Here is a 17,362-nt window from a genome sequence, read left to right as displayed (position 1 = left end):
CACCTTAGAAAAAGAATTTAAGTTGCATCATGCAGTATCAAAATAGGAAATTTTGCAAGTTGCATGCTTGTAGAAAATTCGGTTGTTTTCACAGAAATTTTACATACGGAAAAATAGACCAAAATATATCAAAATATTTTCAGAATGCAATGCTTCAACTGATAACTATCAACTTTGTTTTAACATTAAACTGTATTTTTCTTGGATCTTTTACTTGGAGGGAATTTCCTTGTACTTGCAGATTTTATGTAGTTATTATCATTTAAATCTTTTAACCAACCAGCAAGAGAATATTTTAATAAGGTGACATGATGTTTTTTTTACCTAAGCATATATGTCACACACTTCATTTAAAACAATTACAGATACAGCAACACAAAAGCTATGATGAATTTCTGTGGCAAAAAAAAATTACAAAGATGATATTTGTTTTACATTTGTGTAGCTCCTGGCCTTGCATGTTTAGATACATTGCTCCAGTGTCCCATTCAGTGTTATATTTGATTTTTCCATTTAAGTAATTTCTCAATGGTTCATGGATTTTCAGTCAAATGTGATTCTCCACAAAGTAATGTCACTGAAAAGAATGTTTCACCAACTTATGAATAGTAAAAAAATAAACAAAAACAAAAACAAACAAACAAAACCAAACCATTTTGAAGGATAAATTTGTTTAGTGTTTGATTTTCTTGCTCAAATTTGACGGCATCTATACAGAATCTTTTATTGTTATGCAGAGTACACCAACACTGAAGTAAAGTATTTTTACTTGTTTTATTTCAGAAACAAGAAAGTTTAGTCAACCTTCAAAAGGCACTTACCAAAATTCTACCAAGAGAGATGTAGGGCTGTAATACATCCTAAACATTCCTTCTTACTTTGAACCAAAGTTACTGAATAAATATATTCTGTATTGATAGAAATTTGAATGTCATTGAGATCATTTCCACTAATTGAACACTTAACACCGGATCAACATTTGGGAAACATTTTACACCTTCATTTCTTTCCCATTTTGTTACAGGGACACCCTTAAAGCCAGAACCTGTGGGCCCTTCTGCCAGTAAGCTTCTGTTTTATTTCCTTGCATCCAAAGGGTGCTAACAACAGCAACTTTTGTAAGGACTGTGCAGAATACAGAGACTCCTCTTCTGTGTTGCAGTGTATGAAGTCACAGAGGATGGATGGATTATAAAAGGGGTCAAACAGTATTTCTTCAGCACAGAAAGTAGCTCTATGGAGAAAGCGAGAACATTCTGCAGAAACAATCATGGAGATCTTGCTACTATTGGAGATAATAATCAAAGAAAATTTTTGTGGAAATATGTAAGGAGAAATTTAGTTATATTTTACCATATACATCATATATACACCCTACTGCATATGCTTGTGAAGTACCGGAGGACATGCTTGTTGCATAATATTACTACATTTTATCAGCAGTAGATTTCAATGTTCAGTGAAAAAAAAACTTTTACACTACAGAACAGAGCTTCTCTTTAGGAAAATAAATAGAAAAAAATTTACCTTTTGTTAGGGTGGGCATATTTTTATATATTCTAATCTAAACAGAGTTTTGCCCATGACCAGATGTGTATAAGGAGCAATGAACAGGCAGATGTTGACAAAACTGTCCTTTTGCCAGGATAGTTACTTCTCATCTGAATACCGTATTCTCAAGTGCAGTGTTAAGTGCAGATTTAAGGCTACTGCCAGGGTAGTTCTGATGGTTACATACCAAAGAAATATTTATCCTTCAGGTCAGGAACTGACTTGTAGAAGAATCTGTAGCTTCATGAATTAATTTTGATGCAAAATATATCAAAACCACCTATGTATTTCAAGAGCATTACCTGGGATGATGCTGGTGGGCACATGGTGGGCCATGGCAGGGTCATGCTAACAATCAGGTACCATAGACATTGGTTCAGACTTCTGCCATAACTCTTTTTGGTTTATTAATACCAAAGTAGTCCCACAACCTCCTCTCTGTGTCACGTAATTAGATGTTTTCTTTTATTATGTGTGGGAAAGGATATGAAAGGAGTAGAGGACAGACAGCTTGAGACACAGGAATTACACAGCTGCCTAAGTACAGGAAAATGTACATTTACTTACTGCTAAGTGCCAAATTATTTTATACTGTTTATTTATTTATTTTTTTCTCGTCTTCTGTGTGTCTTTCAAAATTGAAAGCACAAACACACTTTGAAAGCTTTGATCATACCACCAGTACAGCAGCATAAACTAGGGAATCAGCAGTAAAAGCAACAAAGCAGAAGTATGTGATTTATTATATTTATTTCAACAGGAGTCCTCTCTGGTGACTAGGCATGATCGTTCATAAAACACTTACTCATCTATTTGCTTCAATAGCACAAAATATACACTTTTAAATACCAGATAACTAAGTAAGAGAAAGCACTAACAAAAAGTACATTTTTGCGTTTAGATCTTAAAAAATGGCAAATTGGAGTCATATCTCATAGGATTAATTCGGAATGCTGATCAGCAGTTTAGGTAGGTAATCAAGCTACATCATGATTCATAAAAAACAGAGCAGAAGTTTTGTCCTGCCAGAGTTCCTTCTGCAGGGACACCTGCAAGGGAGTTAAAAGCAGTTTCGGAGATATATATTGCATATTGAAATGTGTGCTCCCCCTTGGTTTAACTACTTTGTAAAATCACTGGTTTAAATGACATTTTTATAAGGAATATCCATGCTACAAATACATAGATAAGATCTGTTAAATATGAAGGTAATTTCGTTCTTGGATTTGGCATGCAGGATTTTTTTTAAATCTAAATTCTTTTAATCCTAGTTTAAAATCAAATTACAGACAGACTCAGCTGTAAATATTTTAAAATATATATTTTTAGCATATAAAAATAGTAATAGTTTTTTTTGTCTGTTTTTGTTTTTGTTTTTCCTGAACTGCCTATGAACATTGTCTGATCAACAGCTACTGTGTGGATTTTTTTATTTTTTTTTTCAGTTGGATGGATGGGAGCCCAGTGTACTATGCAGCCTGGGAAGCAGAGGAGCCCAACTTTGCTCTTCGTCAAGAAAATTGTGTAGTCTTAAATAAAAAAAGTGGTGAGTTACACAACTTTTAAAAAAATATATTTTTTATGGTTATCATTCTTCCCCTGTTTGCTAAGTATATTTTGTCAACTTTAATCCATTGTTTCCCAGTAATCTGAGGGAAAATATACATAATAAAGTGTAGTCATTATAACTGAGGTTAGTTCAGGGGTAACATTTGCCGTAAGAGATTGACGTTGATGGGGATGCAAGGATAAAATGGTCATTAATTTTTCAGCTGTACGAGCAGTATATTCTATTCAAATCAATAGCAAATTTTTCTTTCAAAAAAATAATCAGGGAGTATTTAGCAAAGGAATAGAACATATAAGCAAGGACCTAACAGACATATGGAGTTTCACATTTAGTTGTGCTTTCACTGTGAAAGTGTTACTTTACACTATCAGGTTTGAATATAACAAGGCTGTTTGTGGGTTCACTCAGAGTCACCATGTCAGCCGTATCTTATGGCTACTACTCCTACAGTCACAGCAGGATCAAAATCCTCTTGCAAGCAATGATGGAGACAGAGTCTAGCTGAAGCACACAGTCTTACATTCCCAGGCAGAGTGCCTTCAATGCTACAAGCATGGAAGCCAGTTCAGTTTTCCACAAATTTCTGTCTTTGAATCAATGTCTTATTATCTATATTTAAACTGATTTCAGGTTTGTGGAATGATGTCAATTGTGGTTTTTCAAATGGCTTTATCTGTGAGAGGCATAGGAGTTTTATAAATGCAACACTTGCTCCAGCAGTAACTTTACCTCCAGGAGGATGTCCTGAAGATTGGCTTTTATTTAAAAATCAGGTATCGTAACATGCATCTAAGTGCAATCATATTTGTCCTTGAGAAGATACTTAAAGCTACACAAGGGGTCTTTTGTCTCCCAAATATTTTTTGACAGTGATTATCCAAAGTCACATTAAAAATTTAACCAGCTACCTAATTCTTACAAAATTAAATCATAATTATAGTTACAGATTTTTATTTTTTTGAAGAGTATTAATCTGAGATACACTAGAAAACTGTTACATAATATATACTAAACAAACAAACAAACAAAAAAAAAAAACCCACAACTGAATTCAACTGAAAGCACCAATTGTAGTGTACAGTCAGTCATTTGAGCTGGGACAAATCAGAAATAGTTCCTGATTTTTCCAAGCTAGCTTCAATGTAATATACTTTCCTCTTCCCAAAAGGGACAAACTCTGATGAGCTTACTAAGCAAGGGTTCTATTTTCTAACATAAAGAATATTGTGTTGAAAGCACCCATATACCAGTACAGTACGTTTTTTTGTTTGTTTGTTTTTTGTTTTTTATAACAGTTGTCAGACTTATTTTCCACAAACTGAGTATGGCATTCTCTGAGAGTGCTACTGGTACTGCACAGAGAGGAGAGGGCACACGGGGCACACTCATAATTGCCAAAAAACTATACCAGGGTGAATGTGTATTGGTAGCGTGGTGACTATGTGACTATGCACTTTTAAAGAAATCATGCTAAACATACATTTTTAAGAATCCATCATGTATCTCCATTTATAAAAGAGCTAGTAAATGGGAAAGGCTGAATACACACATGAGAACACCATAGGCCAAAACTATTTTTCAGGAAGTTCCAAAGATTTCACATGGAATCCTGGGCTGGGCTTCTCCAGAACTGAGTCAGTTAACACATTAAGCTCTACAAACTCCTACTGTGAACTATAGTTTATAAAGTTTATAGTTTATAAACTTTATAAAGTTCTGTTTGAATTTTGTTGTGACATTCACAGTTCCTTTCAGAAAGATACACAGTAAATTTAAAAATTGTGAATGGTTTTGACTTGGTTACAGAGCTGAGTCCCTGCTAGCTCTAGAAAATTCTCTTCTGCTCTGATGGGGCTAATTTCTACTTAAACTAGTGTAATGCAAACCTAAATTCCTTTTGATGTCTCTCACTGATGGCCTAACTTATTTTTCCCTAGTGTTACAAATTCTTTGGTTCTTCCTATTAATATTGGCATGCTGCAAGTAGAGCTTGTATCAGCCTTGGAGGACACCTGGCTACCATAACAAATGAACAAGTACAAGGTATAGTACAATGACCCTTCAGGTAATAGCATTTATTCTGTAGACACTGGTCATTTTCTGCAAAGAAGAACATGGCAAAAAGAGACAGCATGTAAATATAAGTATTTTATAATATACATACTTAACATGGGTTATATGGCCACAGCACAAAACATTTTTTTGAAGAACTAGAACTATCTATTTCATTTCAGTGATGCTAAAGGTTGCTTCCTCCCATTCCATGCAAACTGATTTACATTATTTGTAGGGTATTAATTACCACAAAATAAAAGATCCAGACATAGTGCTTGTAGGGTTTGACACAGAGAAAAAGAAAGGAACCCACAGTCTGCTTTTGCCAGAAACAGAAAGGGATACTTTATTATACCTCTCTGAAATGACTGCCTAAATTCTGCAAATTAATTCAGCAGTACAATGTCAAATGAGGGCACTTTTTCACCTTAACTGCGTTTCTGGGCTTCCATTTGCAGTTCTGTCAGTCAGTCAACTCATCCTGAGGGCTGAAATAAGTGAACTCATTAGACAAAATGGTGGTCAGGCAGCTTTTTGTATCTTACGTCTTTCTGATCTTGCTTTATAGTTCCAAATACTTTCACTCTTTGAGACTTTACATGGGCAAAGGACTAGTATAATCTTGACATAATAAATTTGACTTAATCAAATTGGGTACATTTCTGATCAAATGCTAATTTAAATGCATTTAAAAGACTTCGACAAAACAAACAAAATACTTAAAGATTTGTTTATGAGCTGATGTCTTGACTGGGGACATGACATGTTCACCTTTTTTCTATTTTTTTTTTTCCAGCGTTTCTCACTTACCATTTGAAGGATGTTTTTTATGATCCCTGGATTGGCTTGAATGATGTACTCAGTGAACTCAACTTTGTTTGGGCTGATGGAAGTACTGTCTCCTATACAAACTGGGCTCCAGGTTCTCCAAAACTTGTAGAACCCATTTTGTTTGACAGCCTACGTCCAGAAGATGGCCACAATCGGTTACAGGTAAATATCACTCAGAGTTTACCATGAAGTTAAATCTGGAGAGCAATATCACTTCAAGTAAACATCTCATGTTGCTTCAGACTTTGCCTCAGCCTTTTCTCCAAATTGTATGTTTATCTTTAAACTGGGATTAGGAATACAGTGTTTTAATGTTGGAGTCTACGAGCTAACTCAGAGCACAAGAGAAAAAGATATTGCTGCAAGATTGCCAAAAATTTGTAAGTATTCTGAGACGGAATGACAGATAGTTTTCTTTTCCATAGTAATTTTCTGTTCATTTTGGAGAAAATGTAAATGTAGAATTCAAATTTTAGAAGTTAGCATGTTAGAACCATTTTCATATGTTTGATAAGTTAAATCATGTTTGAAAAAGGAGAGCATGCAAGAGTTCAATTTTTTTTTCTATTCCTTTCATATTTAAAATTGTAACTGAATTGTGAAGGGTTAATAGGTATCAACTATTTTTAGGTATCAACAACTTTCTAAAGCAAGTATTACCTAGGTAATAGGTATCAAAAACTTCCTAAAGCAATCAAAGCCTCTTCACTGCTACCACTGAAATTAAACCCCATAATGTTGTAAACAAAATAGCCTTGTACATATTTGAACCACATTTATTTCCATACCTTCCTTTCAAAACTTACCTTTCACTTTCTATGTCACTATCCTACTTGCTGTCCAACCATCCTTCATTTTGTTATTCACTCCTGCAGAGAAGTCAGAAATAATACATCTAGAGAAGCAGCTAAATCTGCACCTCAGCCAATTAATTCTGCTCCTGCCCATTATGTTCTAGTCAAAGGTGTTCAGAAAGACAATAGGATACAGCACAATACATTGACTCAACTTCACTACAGCTCTAATAATGCTCCTGGGAAACATCCAGAAAAAAACACACATACACAAATAAACAAACCAACCAAACATCACCACCACCAACAAACAGAATACATGAAGTTACATTCTAATTCTCTTCTTCAGCTTGAACACGTTATCTCCTTCAGAGAATCCTGAAAGAGCCTGGAACAGGCTCCCCAGGGAAGCGGTCATGGCATCAAGCTTGCTGGAGTTCAAGAAGTGTTTGGACATATGGTCTGATTTTGGAGTGGTCCTGTGTAGAGCCAAGAGTTGGACTCCTTTTGTGTCCCTTCCAACTTAGGTTATTCTTTCATTCTATGATTTCCAAAGGAATGAAATATTATTGAAAAAGTTGCTCAAGCTTAAAAAGCAATTGCCCATCTTCTCTACTGTTTCATGATTGGCTTCTTTTCTTCTACCTAATCTTCTTCAGAGTAAGACCACAAAACCCACTAAATCAGGCATTCCTAAACTTTTTATATGGCAGCATAGCAGGCTGTTGCAGTTTGTAACTAATTTGAAGTTCCAGCTTCTAAAGCACTCAGCACCTGATCTGCTATAAATAACAGAGATATTAAAGAATTAAAGAATTAAGAATTAAAGCTGATGATAACTCTCTCTGTCAAGGATCATGAATTAGATACATCTGTAAAAATAACCACTATTTGGCTTTGCAAGCCAAATACAAATCATGGCCTCCATTTTTATTTTATTTTTTCATTTTTATTAAAAATATTAGAGCTGCTCATTGAGACAGAAAGTGTGACAAAGTTCTTGAAAATAACAGCATCTTTCAAATATGTCTTCTTGAAAATGATTATATGAACAAGCTGGTTGAAAAGATTTGCAAGACAGTACCAAGGTGGAGCTGGCCACCACAGAGGAGGCCAGAAAGGAGAGAAAGGGAAAAAAGGAGGGTGTTTCCAGAGCTGTAATAAAAAACCCACAATGTCAGAATTCAAAGAGAAAAAAAGGATGAAACTTCATGGGGTTAGAGTACTTTGTTTTATAACTTCTAATATCAATGTATGCTCATACTCCTCCCCTTTCTCCAACAGTATGATTGTGGTGCTCTGAAGAGAGGTCCTCCTGATGATACAGGAAAATGGAGTGATGAGCCATGTTATAAATCCAGTGGGTATATATGCCAGAAGAATAGTGGTGAGTTCTGTATCACTAAACTTGGGATTTATATCACAAAGATTAAAATTACTTTTCTTATTTAACATGTTTTATGTTACAGTTTGTTTGTTTTTAGGTAAAATATCAATAAAACAAGAGCCCCTCTCGCACCTCAGTGCTACTTAGCAATGTTGTGGAAAAGGGAATTTAGGAAAGCAAATCAGAAGTTAGGAAAGCAAAACGCTTTTATTTTAAATAGTGCAATTAAATAGCTAAAAACCATAAACATAATTACACAATTTAATAATAATCTACAGATATGTAAGTGGTAAGTAAATTTTACATTTATCCAAATAAAACTGACAGTCATGAAGATGCTAAGTCACAAAGAGTATTTTGAAAAAGCAGAGTAGGTGGGCTATTTTTGACTCATGGTATGAAGTTACCTCTGCTGTGTAAAATTCTGAGAATTTACAACAGTACCAAGTTCCCAGAAGCTGAAAATGTATTTCTTTTGTCCAGAAATCTCATCGCTGTTTTGAAGTTATCTGTTACTTATAAAGAATTAATGAGAAGGTGTTCTATTCAAATTATCAATTTTCTAATAGGTTCATAAATAATATTGCTATTCAGTTGCTCAAGTCAAATATATGTTCTCCAGATATAACTGTTCTTGTGTTTTGTTTTTCTTCTCCTTTATTCCTCCAGACCCTAAACTCTTTAAGTCTTCAGCAACAGTGTTGGACTTTGCTTTTGACCATTCAGATGGCATTAGCTATTCTGTCACTCATTCTAGAATGAATTGGGAGGAAGCACAAAAATCCTGCAATAACAATGCCTCAGAACTTGCTAGCATTTTAGATGCATATAGCCAGTCACTGATGTTCTTAATTGCACAGGAATATGGAGAGCCTCTGTGGATTGGTCTTAACAGCAACGTGGTAAGAACGCATGTAATACAGATAGTCAAGCTGACATGGGGGCTGGTCTTACTGTATGCTTTCATCTTGAAAACTATAGGAATTTCTGCCACTATACTGCTGAAAGCAGCATATCAGTGCAGTACCCATCTACGCTGGCATTCACCAAAAAGGACATACAGTGGAGATTTTAACAAACTAAGAACTCTTTAAGTGCTTTAGCACAAGGCAATACTCCTGCAAGCCAGTATTTAACAATGCTTTGTATGGTTTGTAGTCATTTAGAGGATCTTGATGATAAATAGTGAAAACTCCAACATTATCAGTTTATTTTAATCTAAAAGATATACCAGGAACAACATGCATGAGTACATCCTGCCCTCTTCTCATGTGTTTATTTACCTGAGTCATTAGTGACATAATATCTCTGGTTGCATATGAGAGATCTGTGAAGGAATGGTTTTGATATGTGTATATATGTTCACAAATAATTCTCCTAGAGTAGCATTATTTCTAGTCGCAATAGAAAAATACAATTCTGGACAGAATCAAAGGCAAAAATTAATTAAGGGAATCTTTAGTCTATATGATATAACTGCACATATTAAGCAATGGATACATTTTTTCATGGTGTAATTGCTCCCATGAAAAATCTAGAATATTATGGGAAAAAAAGAGAACATCAAACTTTTCCATCTTTGAGACGTATAGACCAGCTGTATGACAGGGGAGGTTAACATTTGGATGGTAGGTGTTTTTTTTGACATGCTACACTCTTCCCAATGAATCACGGTCACGATAACTACAACCAAAGCAATGGTGATCATCACTGCTTATTAAGAACACTTCCACCCACACCATCCAGGCCTTTTCATGGTGGTACCAACATGACGGTGGTAAACAGAACATAAAACTAATTTATGCCTTTACTCATGTCCCCTTTTTATTCACTTCCATTTCCCCAAACTTGAAAAATTGTTCTGAATTAATGTTAGATACTTTTTGGAGGGCAGAAAGAAAATTTGTTTGTGTTCATATTTGTGTATAACAGACCCTGCACATCTTCTTGCAATTAGCATTTACGAGCACAACAAGGTGGCAATAGTAAGCATATGATTACATGCTGGTTACATGACAGTCCTCTGAGGATCTTGTGTAGTGGATACGTCACCATCAGCAACCTTGAAATTATGACATGGATTTTACTTCCAGACAAAGGGCACGTATCAATGGACTGACAGATGGAGATTAGTTTACAGCAAGTGGTCCAGTGGAGAACCAAAACAGGCATTAGCATGTGTTTACCTAGATACTGATGGAACCTGGAAGACAGCTTCGTGCAGAGAAAAATTCTTTTCTGTCTGTAAAAAATCAGATGGCAAGCAATTTTATATGTTTTAACTATGGGGTGTGGAGATTTATCAACTGTGCTAATATAATTAACCACTGCAAAAAATATTTGTTTTGCACTAGTTTATAGGAAGACATAAGCAGCTAACTAACTAGATCTAAAAATTGTCTGGAATTCTTTCCCGAAGTAAATCAACCCATACTAATCATTATCAAAATTTTAAGAAAGTGAGGATTGAATACTCAATGATTTCTTAACTTTTCAGTCTAGGAAAAGTCCTTCATGAAATTCTGTATCCAGTTTAGGACACAGAAAAGTTTGAAAGTAGGGTTTTCAGATGACTTGGAAACAAGAATTATAAGGAAAGATTATAACTGGGCTTGTGCAAAAGACTAAGGAACAAAAGACTAAGAGAAACCAGATAATTAATTGTTGGGAATAATTAATTCAACCAGATAATCAATTTTAATTATTGAAAATGAGCCCTAAAGAAATGGAATTAAATTATTCCCTACGTCTGATATGAGTAGGAAAAGGAGTGACAGACTTAAAGGAAACAGACAGGAAGGAAAGCCTTCAGATTTTAACAGTACAAAAACCTTTAACACAGGACAAAAATACACATAACACAAAATAAAAACAGATCAGGGAGTCTCCATCACTAGAGGTTGTTAAGAACAGCCATGACAAACACCTGCTAGAAATGATGGTACTATATATCAACTTCTTGTCACCTGTTAGCACAAGGATGAATTAAATAAACCTTTGAGGAACTTTCAAGTACAAACACCCAAAATTTCTGTGGAAGTTAGTATAAATATGATTTCACAATTCATCTAAGTATTCTTATGTTTTCTTCAATACTATGAAAGATCTTGAGCCATTAGAAACATTAAAATTACATGCCAAATTACATCCCAAGAAGCTGTAATTTGACAAAAATCATCAGAGTTGATATATAATATCTCTGTCTACTTCAATATTCTGGAAATCTAATTTGAGAGCTGAATGTTCCTTAATGGGGAAAGAAATAGACTGTGGAAGACTCACAGGAAGAAAATGTAATTTGGCAGAACATTTAATTTTCATTCCATCTGCATTTATCTTCTCATCCAAAATCTTCCTATTATATCAGTCACTATGGAACTTATTCAGGATGCAGTTTAATGAAAAATCCTGCAAGCCATGTTAAGTCATATCAACACTTTCTTTCTTTCATAATCATAGTTTCTGTTATAAGGTTTTGATGCTGTCAAAAAATGAGACCGAAGTACCAAAAGCCATTTTAAAAATAGCAGTTTTAACTAATTAGGCAAATATATATGCCAGAAAACCAGATGGATATTATATTGATTACTGTCACTATAAAAATTATCATGAGAGAATCCATATTTCTTATAGACTAGTGCATCTTCCTAATCACCTTGATTAATAAATTTGAAGTAAAATATGTTCACAAACAAAGCCATATGAACCCAACATGCTTCATTTCTTCTCTGATGACAAACTTAATGTAATCTTTTTAGTTTTGTAAAATTGTGTATTACTTGTATACATATACATATACATATACATGTATACATTATACATATACTTGTATAATGGGAAAAACAAATCTTATAAAATTGTTGGATTCCAACTACCTTATCTCTTACCAGTAATGGCTCCAACTGAGCCCCCTCAGCTTCCTGGAAAATGCCCTGAATCAAAAGGACACAAATCCTGGGTACCTTTCCACGGTCACTGCTATTACTTTGAGGCCACCAGGAAAAAAAGCTGGTCTCAAGCTCATCAGGAATGCATGCGACTAGGTGAGTATTGTATTTTAGAAAGATTGAAGATGCAATGAAATAGATGAAGTAATGGGTGACATTGCTAAGAAAGTCTTAGATTACTTTAAAACTTCAAACAATGCTTTTAGCTTGCTTTTCTGAGAAAACTATATTTATGTTGTCTCGCAACAGAACTAAACTTTGTCAGATATAGAGGCATCTTTGATATCTCTATTACCAGATGAGATATTAATATCAAAAAAAAAAAAAAAAAAAAAAAAAAAAAGAAATCCCTACTAGTTTTATGAGAATCAGTGATTGGGTAGAGAGAAACTCTTTTAATATCCCACGAAGGCACAGACTGCAGTTATCTTCCCTTTCCCTAAACAAGAGGGAATCCACACACAGAGTGAACTAGGATACAAACTAGGAAAGTTTTCCTCGTTAGTTCCAGGCCACAGTTTATTAATTGGATTTGACTGGCTGAACAACAAATGAGATAGAAGAGTCACTTGGCTTCCATGAACCAGTAAAACACATTCAGTTGTTCAGCTCCTGCTCTGGAAGAGTCCCCACTGCTATCTGTGATCTGGGGAGAAGAGATGTAGATTAGAGGAGAGATGACACTTTACTCCACATCTCTGATTTCACTGTTAACTGAGAATTACTGTGAAACAGAATACATTTCAGTGTGAGTAAGAATAGGAAACATCCCATATATCAACAATGTATTTCTGAGTGATATTCTTTTAATTGCAAGTACCCTGATAACCAGAATAAAAGATCGTAGTTGGATGTTGGTCCATATTCTAGATTCCTTTGCTTTTGCCTACACACTACCTGGGGCAGGCCAGGAAGGTGATTATTTTCTGATGACTACAACACAGCTTTGTGCTGTTAGGATATATGACAAGTATAACTTAACTTCTGGACATCTTCACAATTCTAATAGCACAGTGCTGCTAAAATGTTGCCCAGTCACTGGCAGGTGACAGCTGTAGTGTGACAGCAGGATGCATGGTGCTGACAACATCATATGTATCACTTTCAGCCTACCTGCAGTTTGTGGTGTGGTTGGACCTGTCCAAAAGTGTTGTAGGAGAGCAATTTGTCTTCTCTAAATTACCTAAAGGCTAAACAAAAATTCTTCTCTTCATACTGACTGGCATCCACACAGTTCAGAGTCCTGCTCAAAATACAATTATAGGGATACAATAACCATAAGAAGACTATTGAACATTATGTGCAAGAATCAGTAATATCTTTTAAGAGTTTTTGACTTAAGCTGCAAGAAAATGAGACATTGTGATGTTTTTTGTTAATACTTTTCAGTTGCTGATTTGGTATCAGTAGGAGACTATACTGAAGCAAACTTTCTGGCAGACACCATTAAGATACTTCATGGAAAATCTCCGAACTTTTGGATAGGGCTAAAGAAAAATGACATAGGTAGTATCTTCAATATTTAATCATATGTTATCATTTCATACAAAATGACTATGACTATATTAAGAAAGCACACTTGTGTATTTGAAAATATAAATATATATCAAATATATGTTTATTTCAAAGCATGTTTACATACACTTAGAACTGTAACTGAAACATTTAATCTATTCATACTATAATTTTTTGTTCTACCTATCAAAACCTGTTCTGTCTAAAACATTGTTTTATATGTATATGCTCATTTTAAACATCAGGACAATGGGTATGGACAAAGTCTGCAGTGGATTTTGTCAACTGTCAAACGGGAGAGCCTGTAAACGAAAGGTATAAAGACTGTGGAGAAGTCTGTGCATTGACTGGGCACTGGAAAAGCAATGTGTGTTCTTTCAGAAAAGGATATATCTGTAAAAAAGCAAAAAGTAAGTAACATTTCTAATACACTGTGGCTATTAATGTCTCATAATATATTTAAATTGTATATTGTAGAACATGTAAAAATGTAAAATATTACAGCTTTATGTGCAAAAACAATAAACTACAATAGCAGCATTCAGCTGTCAAATACTGAGGCCTCACGAACAGCTGAATATCCCATGTGGCGTCTGACTGCCTCCTCACAAGGCTGCAGCTCCTGCAAGTCCTATAAAATCACCATCAGCCCTGTGCTACTCTCATGCGTACCTCAGGTATCTATGTTTAGCCAAAAAAATGGAGGGAGACCACTCATTTTTAATAAAAAGACAGTTTTCCTTAGAATTTTCCATTAATTATCATGTAGTCTAAGTTCAAAAGCAGCGAGTTTTGTTTCATTTCAACTGACCATATTCTCAGAAAAATCTTGTTCTGATGAGTGCAACAAAAACTCTGTCTGATAATAAATGCCGGATTTGGCGCTTACTTTCATTACTATCGTTTGAACTGATGATTAGAGGACTATGATAAAATACCTTCTTGTGGCACTTATCACGTGGTAGAATTATATGTGACACTTATCAGTTTAATAATCATGTTTAATAAAATGCTAATAATATCTTGATACCAAAATGATCACCTGCAAGAAAATTCAAGGGTTTGATTACCTAAAAAGACTAAATGAAAGTGTTCGAGAACACGAACATTTTGTTTGGTAAACTACATATTTCTGTTCATCTTTCCCTTACTTGATACATTTAGGAAGTACAATTGCAATGGGAACCAAATCCACAAGGAGTGGTTGTTTCCAACAGAAGAAACTAAACTCACAGATCCTTTTCAGCTCATGTAAAGATCCTCATGATACATTTCTAACTTATAACACCTTCATTCAGGAAATGTTTCTTGTTCCAGAAAACACCTAAAATTTAATATAGATCTCACGTGCAGTTTCTTGGAAACAAACATATTTGAAAACACTTTTGGAAGTAACAGAAAACTGATAATTTCATTTCTTGTTGGGTATCTTGACTGAGGAGGTCAGATGCTCTTAGAAGAAATAGCAGAGCATTGTATTAGAGGTTACACATGCTTAGCTCCATTGCCCTGGGAAAGCAGGTGGATTTAGGGGGAATTCTCAGGAGCATCCAGACTTGGAAATTTTAAATTGCCTAACTTTTTTCTAAAGCATTCAGAATAAACATTTTCTTTTCTTTCCAAAAGCTCCTGAAAAGACAGAGATGTCACCAGAAAACACAGGTAAGTAGACTTCCTTTTAAGTAGAACTAAGGAGAAACTCAAATATAACAAGAAAATATAGTTTCTAAACATTGTTTTTGAGAGTATTTAAAAAGTTCATAAACTTCATCTGTATCTCGGTACAGGAAATACAAGAGATTCTGAATTAAACTGTTTTATGATTAGACTTGTTTAATTATATTTTATTCAGTTTTGTTGGTAACAACAACTTGTTGAAGGGAAATTCTACATGCTTATTGCATTCTTCTGACTTTTAGTTAAATAAATCTATTTTTTTTTGCTGGATTCTGAAATCTCTTAAAATCAAAGGTGTTGATTCCATTTCATCCACTTACAGGAGAGAAAACGGTGAAAGCACTTTCCACTGGCATTATATGTCTGCTTGTTGTACTAGCCCTTTCTATAGTTGTAGCTGGAATTATAGTTTATTTCTACCTGAGGAAGAAAAGACAAAACCAACTATATATTTTAACCAGACTGAGTGGATTAGAAGCAACTGTGGATATCCAAGGAAAAGATGCACATACCGACGTAGTCTGACAAAATACCCATATGTCCCAACTAACTAAAAGCAATCTGTGCAACTCCCAGTGGAATCTTAGGGCAACTTTGCATTTTCCTACCCAAATAATAGTCTTCTCCCATCACAGATATAAAATTCATGGATTTATTTAAACACGCTCACACATATATACATTCCCTCCAAAATGCCCTCCAAAGTGTTAGAGTTTCTGCTGTTTCTTTAAGCGGGAGTACAAATACATTTTTCACGTAAATGAGCATGGTTAAAAAGCTGGCTCCAAAGGTGTCAGGGCAAAACTCTGACTGATGTTTAACATATGAAATTGCTTTCTTTAACTCGTTTCTCCTTTTTGTATACAGAGGAAATCATTACTTGTATCTTTACGTGATATTTTCCTGCTGTATTGCTTCAGATATGATGAGAAACTGCTCATTTCAGACTTGCAGCTTCAGTTTATGATACTATTTTTTCATTCATGTAAAACCCACTATAATACCTGCCTCGATGAATTCAATATTAGTTTGTTACCAGAAAATAAATATATATATGGAAAATAATTGAAAAGGCTCCTGTATTCCTAATTCTAGTCTGAACTTTGAGAACAATTATGACATTTTCTACAGCCTTGCATTTTTGCAGCTTTCTGTAAATATAAGCATTTTTCCAGCTGGTTCAAATTAATAACAAAAATACAATATTAGATGATTCTATCTGTTGAGTATTATTTTGGTAATGATGCTTGCAGTATGCAATGGAGATGCATCTTTTTAAATCTAAGAATGTATAATAAATGGCTATCTTATACTGCATTACATAACTCTCCAGTTTAGAGAAATAAAATAACTTGTGTATTTCTTGAAACTAAATTCTTAAATTTTTGTTGTAATATCATTTGATAATGTGCTCTACAAGATTCAGAGTTTCTTCAACTGTACACAATAGCAGCATTTTCCTCAGGGGCAGTCTATTATATCATATTTTAAGACATGCAACATCTCTGCTGAGATATGGAAACATCTTGCTCCTAGCTTTGGGGGACAACTGGCACTAGCAGCATCAGCAAAGAAGTGTCTGGTGGAAGAGGGCTAGAGCACAGGAGCTTTTACCAAGTATCTATAAGGGGAAACAGATGCTCTCCTAGGCCCATCTGTAAGAGCTGTTGTCAGGATTTCTTATGCTTAAAGTCTCTGACTGACAAAAAGATGATGCAATGAAGGCTCTCTTTTAAAGAGAATAAGTTGTATATGTGGAATAGGTTTCTACACCAGGACATACGTACCTATGTCTGATTGGCTTGAGAACACATTTTATTACCTCTACTATTTACCTTTTCTCTAGATAGCCAGTAAACAATAAAGTCCCCTAAGTAAAAATATTATTGTTAGCAACTTGTTAGCAAATTGTTAGCAAGCTCCATCAGGAATACTTCCTTGAGTTGTTTTATCATGAGTAGTCTTAAAACATGGGGTGCCCCTGCTAACTTGTTTCCTTCTCAGCTTTCATTTTTTCCCCTGCACTCCTTTGCTG

General features: G+C 34.7%; 1 protein-coding gene across 1 annotated transcript in view; it reads left to right on the top strand.

Moving 5' to 3' along the window:
* The window catches only part of LOC118247515 (macrophage mannose receptor 1-like), a 33,292-nt gene extending 17,440 nt beyond the window's left edge, over window positions 1-15,852 (top strand). The window contains 15 exon segments of the mRNA XM_035545557.1: window positions 1,025-1,063; window positions 1,163-1,326; window positions 2,453-2,520; window positions 2,997-3,097; window positions 3,752-3,894; window positions 5,059-5,164; window positions 5,973-6,169; window positions 8,086-8,188; window positions 8,858-9,090; window positions 10,282-10,447; window positions 12,079-12,231; window positions 13,525-13,641; window positions 13,896-14,060; window positions 15,277-15,312; window positions 15,650-15,852. Coding sequence (XP_035401450.1) covers window positions 1,025-1,063; window positions 1,163-1,326; window positions 2,453-2,520; window positions 2,997-3,097; window positions 3,752-3,894; window positions 5,059-5,164; window positions 5,973-6,169; window positions 8,086-8,188; window positions 8,858-9,090; window positions 10,282-10,447; window positions 12,079-12,231; window positions 13,525-13,641; window positions 13,896-14,060; window positions 15,277-15,312; window positions 15,650-15,852 — 1,994 coding nt within the window.
* The last annotated feature ends 1,510 nt before the right edge of the window (window positions 15,853-17,362 follow it).

Source organism: Cygnus atratus, chromosome 2 (assembly GCF_013377495.2).
Source record: "Cygnus atratus isolate AKBS03 ecotype Queensland, Australia chromosome 2, CAtr_DNAZoo_HiC_assembly, whole genome shotgun sequence".
In the NCBI taxonomy this organism is placed as follows: domain Eukaryota; kingdom Metazoa; phylum Chordata; class Aves; order Anseriformes; family Anatidae; genus Cygnus; species Cygnus atratus.
This window is presented reverse-complemented; position numbering and strand designations above follow the sequence as displayed.